Below are 12,322 nucleotides of genomic sequence, written 5' to 3'. Positions count from 1 at the left end.
ATGGAGTTCGAAGACAAGAAGAGTTCAACCACCAACTCTGAGGATTCTTTTGCCTTGCCTCGTGAATATTGTTGTCTTTTGCATACGAACAGTACTGTTCAATGCACCCGTGATGATTTATTCCTGACCAACTCGAATTTTATCGATAGCGGGGCTACGATCAATGCTGTCAGCCCTGAATTTTGTCAGCGTTCTCAATTGGAAGACCGGATCGGAGATCACGGAGTTGAGATACCGATAACACTGGCGAATAAGCAAGAAATGAAAGTTCGCAAGCGAACACTACGACTGCATTTGTTTATCGACTCTTTCGATCCTTACGTCGGTGAATTTCTCGTGCTTTCTGTACCGGAAAACCAAGATATCCTGCTTGGGATGCCATGGCTAAAGGCTGTGAACCCAGACATCGACTGGATCGAGGAAACAATCAAACCTCGGCAAGTACCGTCGCCGGAGAAAATAAAAAAGAAGTAGACGAAGATGAAGAAAATGAAGCCTCGAACCACGACGAAGCCGTCTCAACCAGCACTGCAAGTTGGAGGCCAGCGCTTCTCGGTTTCGGGAAATACGAAGAACTCGTGCGGTAAATACTTTCAGCAGGGGTTCTACTCGGTGACAAGTGGTGAAACGAAATTTATAACGAGCAAACAATTCAAAAGACTTCTGCGAAAACCTGAGAAGCTTGATTGTGTGTTTGTGTTGAGACCTGTGACCAAGAAAGAGCAACCAGAAGGCGAAAAAGCACTCACAGAAGAGGACGACTTCGAGGGACAACCGGTTTATCCTGTGTTGGATCGACATCGACCCATGTTTAAAAAGAAGTTGCCGCAGCAATTACCGCCGGAGTCGCATGGAGTGCACAAGATGGAGGTGGATACTAATCAGCCTATTTTTCGTCAACAGTGGCGGCAGTCTCCTAACCAAGAACAAGAAATACGTGCATGGGTGGAGGAGATGTTGCGAGCTGGGTTGATTCGTTCTTCTTCCTCGCCCCACGGTGCTCCTACTTTTTGTGTGGAAAAGCCCGTGGGTTGGCGCATAGTCCACGACTACAGGGCAATGAACAATCACACGGTTAGGAGGACATTGCCGATGCCACGCAAAGATTTTATTTTCGAGAAAATGCAAGGTGCATTCTGGTTCAGCTGTATGGATCTGCTCAGTGGTTACACCAGTTTCGGATGCGGCACTCAGATGTCAAATACACTGCTTTCCAGACAGCGGACGGCTCCTTTGAATACCTGGTTGTACCTATGGGATTATCCAATGCACCTGCGACTTTCAATGAAGGAATTCGCAAGTTGCTGAAGGATCTTGCGGACTTCTGTCTCTCGTACTTCGATGATATTTACGTCTTTACGCGAAGTCGTAATCTGGATGACCATCTTGCTGCTCTCGACCGAGTACTGACTCGTCTGGAGGAAAACCAATTCTACGTCAAATTGAGCAAGTGTGTGTTCTGCTCTGCTGAGATTCCGTGCTTGGGCGACTATATCGGCCGTGAAGGAGTAAGAATTGACCCGAAAAAGGTACAAGTCCTCCGTGAATGGCCTCGCCCCACAACTGTAAGCGAGTTGCAGTCATTTCTCGGCACAGCAACCTACGTTCAGCGATTTTGTGACGGATTTGCTCACGATGCGGGCCCTCTTTTCGAGATGCTGAAGAATAAAGCCAGCTCTAAGAGCAAGGTGAAATTGCAGTGGACGACAGACCAAGTGCAGCATTTTGAGCAGCTGAAGCAGCGAATTTCGGCGACGCCCGTGCTGGCTGTGGCTGATTTCACTAAGCCTTTCTATCTGAGGATGGATGCGAGTGATTATGCGATTGGAGGTGTTCTGTTTCAATTGGAGGAGCATGATGGCGTGCTAGTGGAGCGACCCGTAGCATTTAATGGTCGTAAGTACAAGGGGGCTGAAAAGAACTATTCCATCAGGGAGAAGGAGTTATTGGCTATCTTGTTCGGACTTCGAGTGTGGAGAGTTTATTTGCTCGACAAACCCTTTATTGTAGAAACTGACCACAAGTCCCTCAAGAGTGTCTTTGCCCAGAAAAGTATTTCGCGGCGTATAGCGCGCTGGTACGACGAACTGAGTGAATACCCAGTTACGTTCAAGTATATACCTGGAGCAACTAATGCGGTAGCGGACGGCATTTCTCGCCGTGCTGATTTTGCAGAGGCTGTTCCTTTGGAGAAAATAGTAGCTGCCAGTGCAATTCACGGGAGTGTGTGCGTGGGTCTCTCGGCCGTAGTGCGCGAAGCGATTACTCGCTACAAGGAGGATCCGACGGTGCAGGCGATTATTGAAGCGCTACAAAGGAAGCCTAATGAAGATGCACCGCGAATTCGACACCTCGCACGCTACTCGCTCGACGGCGATAGACTGCTGTACACGGGGTCTAATGATGAAGCTCCACGACTGGTTTTGCCTGTTATTACTGAGCTGATAAATGGAGTACTGTTCGAATTTCACGATGCTGAGTGTTATGGGCATCCTGGCGTTGATCGGACATTGAGCAGCATTATTATTGGCGGCACATGGTGCGCAGTGTACGCGCTTATATCACGTCGTGTGAAGTTTGTCAGCGAACGAAGACAAGAAACACGAAGCCACCGGGACTTCTGCAAAGCCAACCAATTCCGCGCGGGCGATGGACTCACGTGGCGATGGACTTCATTGTCGCGCTTCCGAAGACCCGCTCCAACTGTGACTCTGTACTCGTGTTGATAGACCAGCTAACGAAACGAGCTCATTTTGTAGCTTGCAAAGGCACTGCTACTGCTCTACCGAGACCGGATATTTGCTCTTCACGGTATTTCAACCGAGATTCTTTCGGACCGCGATCCAAAATTCACGGCAACGGTGTGGACTACGTTGTGTGCCATGTTGGGTACGCGACAGAAGTTGACGACAGCTTTTCGCCATCAGGCAAATGGGGTGACTGAGCGTCTAAACCAGACTATTGAAAACTATCTGCGAGCATTTACTAATGGAGCGTCCGACGACTGGGATGCGTATCTAGCTCTCGCAGAATTCGCCTATAACTCAAGGTTTCAGCAAGCAATAGTGATGGCACCTTTCGAGGCCGATCTTGGCTATCTACCTTCGACTCCTGCTACGCTGTCCAGCCCACCTCGCGCGACCGGCGCTGAACGACAACGTTGTGCTTTGGGGAAGACGTTCCTCGAGACGCAAGCGGATCGGCTGGCAACTGTACGGCGTGAGCTCCAGCGGGCGGCAGATCGCATGAGCGATTACTATGATGCCAACCGACCCGTCCAAGCTTTTGAAGTCGGGGAGGAGGTTTTATTGACGACCGAAAACCTGGCAAACTATCACGCTGGGACCACAAAAGAGAAACTAGGCGCGCGATGGAGCGATGGATTGGCCCGTACGCAGTTGTCAACAGACTGGGGCACGAATACTATGAGCTGAAGCTGCCGAAAGGAGTGAAGTTCCACCCGTCTTTCACACGAGCTACCTGAAGCCGTATGTACCCAGTGGTGGCAGGGAGCAGCGAACCTTCAAGGTACTGCTCCCAGATAACACTGAGGGTGAGTTAGTGGAGGACATTGTGGGTTTCAAGATTAAGTGGCTTGGCCTAGCCCGCTGCACATGGGAACCTCTCGATAACTTGAAGTATGAGGGCGACCTGATCAATCGCTTCCATGAGCGCAAGAAATCGAGGCGAGTCTCGTCTTAGCGGAGGGAATGTCACGTGATTCTCGTGGAATCTCGCGAGCTGAATGAAATTTGTGCGCTGGCGGCTAGCTACTGTAAATATTGCAGTGGCGTCAAGGCGACGACGGTTTCGAGCGCTCAGTGAAGGGTCGATACCCTCGACGGGCAACCAGAAGAGGAGCCAGCCAGCGAAGTGAACCCATGAGGATCTAGGAATGCATGTAATAACAGAGTTAGTGTAGGGAACAGTGAACGAGCGCCCAGCTCATTCCGGAATCAACAGAGGATAATAAAGTCGACCTGCTCTGGCCAAGCAAGTGTGAACTCCTCATCTTGGTGGTCTCGGGGAGCAAATCCCGGATACCTTAGCGACACATCGGAGTGCTTTCAAGACGTGAGCTCGGGCACATCTGCAAACAAGAACAAGACTTCCTCTGCCTAAGTGCTACCACATCCACTCTTCCAGCTCACTACCAGTGAGTTGGAAAAGTGCGTCAATTCACCATGGCGCGCGTCGAGTTCTGCCGCTTCTTGCGCCTTGGCTGCACGGAGGATGACCACCCGCTCTTCCGCAGAGAATACGCTAGGTACGGTGCATGTGTTGTCCGCTTGGAGGAGAGATCTGAGTCATGGCGTCCCGATCTTGGCAGGAACAACCGAGAACGAGGTGTGAAGGTGCTGTACTCAATTAGATTTCTGCATGCAGAGGCGAAGAGGATGGCTAACCAAAGAGCATCTTGTGTATCAGTTGCTTCGCTGCTTCCCACATTGCTGCCCGGATCACGTCAAGAGAAGCTACTGTGGCTGTTCCGTTCACGTGCTACTGACGTTCTCGACGGACGTGAGTGCGACGCCGCTGGACAACTTGCTGGTGTGCGCGCGCTTCGAGCCGACGCGTACGACGCCGCTGTGGCCGGCAGGTTTAATTGATGTAGCCCGCCATCTTGGCGCAACAGAAGACGAAGGAAGTACACAGGGGGGCAAGTGCAGGTTCGATATCGGCGAGCGGGTGAAGTTGCCGCAGAGCTTGCTAACGACAGCAGAACGCGCCACCGATAGTGGAGAGGTGTGGGTGCGCGCGGAAAGAGAGAGCTTCGCAAACGAGCAGCTTTTCCCTCAGGTACGCACAACGAGAGGCAACGCTGCCACCTAATTATGACTATGACTAACGATGATTTCTCTTACTCATTTGTTACTGTTTTCCGTGGTATCGCGGCTGTTGTACAATGTTCGTCAACGAGGAAGAATACAGCGCTCTACGTCGTGAACAATCGCGTGTCCCCGAAGTGGTTCTATAACTACGACAGCAGCGTAACCGGGGCGCAGCGCGAGATGACGCACCACCTCGTCGCGTACGTCTTGCAGCCGTTGTCGGTTGGCGCACCACTGCAGGAAGATAACCAGGAGCAGCATAATGCAGTCGTGGTGGCACGGCACGCGTCTCCCGGTTTCTTTCTCGTATCCTATCGAAGATCTGGTGGGGCGGCCTGTACTCTGCCGGCCGTGGACGTATCTAACACGGAGGAGCGGCCCGCGGAAATATCATCAGCAGTATGGATAGTGCAACAACAAGAACGTCACCAGCAGCAACGGCAACAGCAACACGAGCGATATGTATCACAGCAGCGCCTATCACCATCAAGAATTACGAGAGCTGGAAATACCACAGCGCTTTCACTTGGACCAAGGAAAGGTACGGGATCCCAACGGCAGTTACGGAGATGAAGACAGGTACGGCGAGCACTGCCCCCCCCAATATTGATGGTGGAATCGAGGGCGATACGCTGTGGCAATTCGAAGCCGACTTGCGGGAGCCTGGTTTCCGCGAGAAGTTCAAGCACCTCTTCATCTTGTGGCGTTTGCTTCAGCGTGTGTCGCTCAACGATGTCGGAGTTCGCTTTCAAGAATTCGACGCGTACACCCGTTTACATTGGCAGCGCGTGATGAACGCTATCAAAGAGTCGTCAAGTAACTCCAACGCACAACTTGAGAGCGTCGCAGCTTCTTTCCTGGACAGCGTATTCAGTTCCGCTTCAGATCGTCCCGCGCAACCAGCCAATGCCGTATTCACGTGTCGAGAGCAAACCACGATTCAAGTGAGCGTCCATCTCTTTCTACGCGCGTTGGCATCTTGCAGCGCCCAATACCTGCTCCCGTTCGCGTGCCACTCGATGGGAAAAGGAGCTGCTAGTCAAGAGATACAGGAGCGGTTTGTGTCGCTGATTGTCGACATGTACGACGTCCTCGACGACGTGCTGCTTGAGATGCGTACTGGGACTGCCGACTACAATACCGCGAACGACTACCTGAATGGGTCCTTGCCGGCGCTGGTCGACGATATCCTGTCGCTCGTTTACGGTCGGACGCACTTCGGTGTACTTCGAGGCATAGTGTCCGCTCTGATCACGTCAAAGTCGCTGTCGAACGCGTTGAACCAAGTATTTACACTGTTCATCAAACAGGCAGACGAGTGTGCAGCGACCTTAGACAGTCGACGAGATCCTCGCCAAGAATATTTAGCAGGCGTGCCAAGCGTCGGGGTGCTGTCAAGGGGTTGGAGTCGCCGGTGGCTGCTGGAGCCAAGGTCGGTGCACGTCGCGGACGCTGCGTCACGAGCAAGTGTAAATGCAAGCGATAGCAGCGTATTCGTCCTAACCTTGGCGCTGATTGCCCGTGAGGTAGGCTGCATCGACGTAGAGGTGGTTGGAGGTGGCGTCTGTTGCATGTCCGTGCGGTCAGCACTTGCTTATGCTGGCGACCTGCCAACGGCGCCAATGGAATTAATTCTGGACGGTCGGCTTCGTATGTTTCGAGTACTCCCGAGCGGCATCTCGACTACGGTCGCGGGGTTCATTGGAGCTATGGTGCTTGGCGACTACACGGCAGAGTTATCAGATAGCGGACAGGACATTGAGATATGCTTCTTCATGCAGACACGTCAGTGGGTGAAGACGCTAGCAGGATTTCTGTGGTGCACCAAGTCAGTTTGTCTATCACCTTGGAGGAGGAGGCTGGTCGATTCATCACTGTGCGGGGAACCGTGTTGCGCTCAACATACGCGGCATCTGAAGGCAACAACGTACGCAGACCCAAGCTCAACGAGATGTCGACTACAGATAGAGGTGCAACCTGGAATGAATTGGTGTGGACACGGCGGTTTGATTTCCAGGCAGACTACGTCGCGATTTAAATTACTGGACACGGGCTTTAATTTTTATTATTTTCGCGTGCGCTGCAGCAGCGGAGGCCATATTTTTGTTGTTGTTGTTGTTGTTGTTGTTGGCGGGCGCGTTTGCCTTCAACCAGAAAAGTATTAGGTCTCATATCAATTCATCCTACTAGTGTGGTTGAACGTACCGCTAATTAACAAATATTGCAAACAATGGTCTCGAATGACTCGAATACTTGAAGTTGAAGAACCTTCGGAGCTTTCTTAGAAGAGAAGAACTGCCGCATTCAAGACGTGGGCTGCAGGCGCAAGAGCCCACGCATTTCTTGGAAGACCGATCAGTTTAGACGCCCCTGGATCGTTGAATCAAATCGCGCTGCTGCTGGTCATGACTCATACTTTGCCTTGCAGCAAGAGCAAGGCCCTTCCTCTTGCATTGCTTCCTCCACTCCAGACAGTCTTCACTGCTGCAAATAGTATTTCCAAGCGCGTCATTTCGGTGAACTTGGCGATTCACTGCGATATGCAATCCATAGATCATCAACAGCCTCGTGTACACCTCGGATAGGCCGTGTCTTCGGCTGCAGTAACGGCACCCCAGTAGTAACGGCACCCCAAAACCAGGAACAACCTCTTAGCGGCAATCTTGCTGTAGTTTGTGTGTGGCACGGCGTTGTAGTACTTCATATGCGGAACTTCCCGGGGTTGTTGAAGCAGTGTTGAGTTTCACGCTTCATCTGTCGGCAGCATCTTCGACCTCGACGGCTTGGTTAATTTTGCTGATCGACAATGCATAGCGACGCTTCCTTCCAATCTCTCCTTGGAAGTACAATCTGTGGAGCTCGACGACTTGGTTCTCGACCAGACGTTTCCAGTCGAACGTCACCTCGGCATCGAAGCAGCTCAAGAAGAGCTGCGGGTTATAATCTTCTTCGTTAAGCCCGCTCGCGCTGCATTGATCCCCGCCTGCCTTTCCTTCCATGCCGATGCAGGAACGCGAAGAATGTCATCGTACCGAGGCCAGACCAAAAGTGCCAATCCGTTGCTTGGGATCGTGATCGACCGTCCAAGCTGCCCGCGGTGTTGGTCCAGCAGGACTGTCCTGCTTTGTATGCACATACCGACACGTACAATCAACCCGCGCATCTTGCCCGTAATCGTAACGAGAGAGCGGGACGCGCCACCAGGTGGTCTTGTCCAGCCGTCTCGTGAATGGCCGACCGTGAGTCAGGTTTGAAGCGCTTGAGCAACGTTGTCCCACCATCTGGGATCTCGTTGGTCGTAGAGCAGCCAGCAGCGTTCCCGTTGAGCGCATGAGCGCACGACAAGATGGACGGCCGCACTGAGAAGCCGCCGAGTGGAGTGGACTCCAATGATCGACAGCCAGATCGCAATTGGTTCCGTCGCTGCGCTGGGTTCGGACGCTGGCGCGGCGGCTCTGGCTGTCCAGTATACAATTCGAAGTGATCGGCATTGGACGCAAGACGCAAAGGACGACAGTTCAAAATCCTTTTGAGAGACGCAGTGGCCGCTGTGTCGCATCCGGTATACTGATAAGTACCGGTACGACCGAAAGGTCCATTCGAACGCTCATTTGGGCTCTGAGTCAACACGAGCCCAATCTGCATCTTCAGCTGCAGCTGCGACTAGCAAGGTCTCCGAATCCAGCCGAAGTCTGCCTGCACCAAGCTTCCTGCCAGGTACAGTAACACGCCGTGTTGGTCGTCCATCCATCGCCCTGTGAATGTCGAACTTAGCTCGCTCCCATTGTATTGTGCAACTGACCAGCGCCCACCTTGAGAAACGCTCGTCCGCGCCGACCCGACCATTCGCCATGGCGCGCGTGGTGTCCTGCCGCTTCCTGCGCCTTGGCTGCTCCGAGGACGATCACCCGCTTTTCCGACGCGAATACGCCAGGTACAGCTTGCGCGTGCAGAGAGCGACGGCGTCGATTAATTGACGGCGCGCGTGCGGTGCTGACTCCCTTGTGTCCTCCACCCCCAGGAACAACCGAGAGCGAGGAGTCAAGGTGCAGTGCATGCTGCTGCTTAGTGCACGCAAGGGTCTCTCTCCCTCTCTCCGTCTAACCAGCTCTGTTAACTGCTAGCTGCTCCGCTGCTTCCCTCACTGCTGCCCGGAGCACGTCAAGAGAAGCTACTGCGGCTGCTCTGTCCACGTGCTCGTGACGTTCTCGGCCGATGTAAGCGAGATGCCGCTGGACGAGCTACGCGTGTGCGCGCGCTTCGAGCCGACGCGCGTGGCGCCGCTGTGGCCCGCAGGCTTGGCGGACATCGCGCGCAACCTTGGCGCAGCAGGAGCGCCCGATGACAGACAGGAGAACAGGTGCAGACTGGAAGTTGGAGAGCGCGTTGAGCCGCCGGACGATTTTCCGACGGCGACCGGTCAAAACACCGATAACGGGGGCGTGTGGGTCCTCGCCGAGAAGGAGAGCGAGGCAAATCACCGCGGGCTGCCTAAGGTATGTTGTTGCTGTGTAAGTGCTCTGTGTTGGAAGACTCATGTCAAGTCAACATGAAGTGCACGCACTCAAAAGTGCGGCGAAACCAGCTGTACATTACTTTAAGTTCCTCGACAAGAGGACGCAGATACTGTACAAACATGCTAACTTGTGGCCTGTTGTAATTAACGTCACGCTCTGCTGTGGAAGAATGTAGCGCTGTACGCCCTGAACAACAGGATGTCGCCCAAGTGGTTCTACAACTACGACAGCAGCATTACGCGCGCACAGCGGGAAATGACACACCACCTCGTTGCGTACGTATTTCAAGCACTTTCTGGCGGTGTCCCGCACCCGTCGCAGCAGCAAGGGCTACAAAGGCATCAAGAGCGTCCCGATGGTGTTGTGGTAGCGCGACACGCGTCTCCAGGCTTCTTTCTGGTGTCGTATCGGCGGTCAGGCGCAGCAAGCAATCCTGGTTGCGCGCTACCAGCGCTGCCGGTGGACGGATCTACCGACAATGAGGAAGTTTCGGCTTCTGAAATACGATCGGCATCCAGGATAGTGCAGCAGCAGGCACAGCAGCAGCATCGTCTCCAGCTTCAGCTTCGTCAGCACCACCAACAGCAGCAACTGCGACAACTGCAGCAGTACACCGTCGACACCGCTCAAGGGCATATTCCACACAGCGCTGCTGATTGATTACTCGGCGACGCAGGCGACGGGAATCTGTTTTTCCGGATCTTCGAGGCAAGATTTACCCGTACAAGAGGAGCGCCAGTTCGTGTCGACAACGACTAGGCGAAGGGGGCCTTCAGGCCTGCTCATACTTAGATTTAGTCCCAAGCTAACCCTCCACGCCACTCCCAGGCAACGAGGCAATACACTATTGCTTAGCCCCACTGAGATGATCCTTGGAAACGCCCCAGACACTCGCCGTGGCGATTTTCAGGAGACTACGGGAAGCCAAAAGGTTGATGCAACCAATTCCAGCGATTACGCTGAGGATATGGGCGATGAAAACGCGTGGCTGATGGATGTTGAGACTCGAAGACCGGGATTTGGCGAGAAGGCTCAGCACCTACTTATCTTGTGGAGGGTTATCCAGTGTATATCGCTGCGAGATTTGGAGCACAGCACGAACGCGGAGGACGTGCACGTGCGCTCGTATTGGTTACGGGCTGCAGCAGCTCTTCGGGCCCACCGATCAGCTTCGATACGCAACTTGAAGGTGTCGCTGCGTCATTCTTAAGCGCTGTCTTCGAAAGCGTGTCTGACCGGGATACCCAACGGCATTCATCAAGCTATAGTGGCAGTACCCCCTTCACAATACGGGAGCAACGCACTATCCGAGTGAGCGGGCATCAATTCCTACGCGTACTATCATCTCGCGCCGTCCAGCATCTTCTGTATGCCGCGTGCCGGATGAGGAACGATGAAGCGACCAAGCAGGACCTCCTCATCAGGTTCGTTTCGCTGATTATGGACCTGTACGAAGTTCTCGAAGACGTGCTTCGCGATGTGACTGCAAGTGACGACATGGCGATGAAAGGCTCCCTTCCCGCTCTAGTGGACGACGTGCTATCGCTCGTATACGGGCGGACACATTTCAGTGCGCTTCGAGTGGAAGTGTCAGCTCTGCTGCTGGGCAAACAGACGCCAAACTCAATAGCGAGCGCCTTGAACAGCGTCTTTCGGGTGTTCGCCACGCAGGCTCAGGACTCGACGACTAGACCTGTGCCACAGCATTTCCAACCTCCGCGACCTCAACAGCATTTGCTCGGAAACATTTGTACGCCTTAGAATCTATGGAGTCAACGATGGCTGCTGGAACCTGGATCTGTGCAGATTGTCACTATTGGCCACGGAGGTGCTCATCCTGACACAAGTTTGGTTGCTGCCGCGCAGTATCTACGCGAACTTGGTTGCATCGACATCGAGACGACGAGAGGAGGAACCGGTATGAATGTTCAATCGGCGCTTTCCTTTACTGGCGGAGCGCCAGTGGGTGCGATGGAGCTGGTGTTCGATGGGCAATTGCGCGAGTTTAGCGTGCTACCGAGCGGTCTCACGTCTAGAATCGCGACAGCAGACGGGTGGTACATCGGAGACTACGTCGCAGTGCTGTCGGAGGACGGACAAGCCGTGGATATTCACTTTTTCGCGTTTAGAGAAGACAAGTCGACAGCGTCGAGTGTCGATGGCAGCGGAGGAGTGACCACCGCCCGGCAAGTGAGCGTGTCACTTGTCTTAGAGCAGGAGCCGGACACTGGTGAGGACATTGATCGGGTTCACTCGAGGGATCTCTTCGTTGTGGTGCACGAAACCGTCTTGAGCTCGACGTACAGTTGTGTGCTGCAGCTCGCGGACATGTCGGTCAGGGATCGAGGCACGATCTGGAACGAGCTGTCGTGGATAGAGTTGTTATGCTGCTAAAAATGAGTTAATAGCTATGATTGCAAACGATATTTTTAACGTTAAATACGTTAAATATTTTCTGCGAGAGGAAAAATGGTGCGGTCACTTTCGTAATTATCGAGGTACTTATCCCCTTGAAGTTGACCTTCACACACTCCACTTTTAAGCGCTTCGAATACCTCGATGTGGGCCGCGCTTAAGGCTACCTGCGCTGTCTGACCGAGTGCAGGGGAATGCTGCCAAGGGCATACAGTGTAGACTTTAGGTTGCTCGACCACATCCACCATCTTCTCCTTACTCGTACGCTGCGCGCAGCACGTCTCGAAATCCCCGCAAGTCTTTGCTTCACAAGTCAACTTCCTACGGGCTACACAAGTCCTCTACAACTGGGCCGCGACTCCGATGGGCCGCAAGGACGACCCTGTCTGGGGCGAGTTCGATGTCATCGTCCCGAAGTCCAAGCCGACGAAGCCCCACCCCGATGTGTCGTGCCGTCACTGCGGTGCATTGATCATGAATGCCCAGCCCGGCCATCATCTCTATCCACATATCCGCTTCTGCTCCAGAGCCCCAGCGACAACGAAGGCCACCTGGGCA

At 53.5% G+C, this 12,322-nt stretch overlaps 2 protein-coding genes across 2 annotated transcripts; both read left to right on the top strand.

The window, feature by feature from the left end:
- On the top strand, nucleotides 1-687 carry PHYSODRAFT_482493 (hypothetical protein; the record flags this gene model as incomplete). The annotated part of the gene is made up of 2 exons (XM_009520375.1): nucleotides 1-441; nucleotides 574-687. Coding segments are annotated over 2 exons (555 nt in total), but the record flags the coding sequence as incomplete, so codon positions are not given.
- Nucleotides 688-4,416: 3,729 nt separating this feature from the next.
- PHYSODRAFT_384653 (hypothetical protein) lies at nucleotides 4,417-9,637 on the top strand (the record flags this gene model as incomplete). The annotated part of the gene is made up of 2 exons (XM_009520374.1): nucleotides 4,417-4,800; nucleotides 9,518-9,637. Coding segments are annotated over 2 exons (504 nt in total), but the record flags the coding sequence as incomplete, so codon positions are not given.
- Between the last annotated feature and the right edge of the window lie 2,685 nt (nucleotides 9,638-12,322).

The sequence above is a fragment of the Phytophthora sojae genome, assembly GCF_000149755.1.
Source record: "Phytophthora sojae unplaced genomic scaffold PHYSOscaffold_2, whole genome shotgun sequence".
Lineage (NCBI taxonomy): Eukaryota > Oomycota > Peronosporomycetes > Peronosporales > Peronosporaceae > Phytophthora > Phytophthora sojae.
The sequence above is the reverse complement of the archived record's forward strand: the minus strand, read 5'-3'. Positions and strand labels throughout refer to the sequence as shown.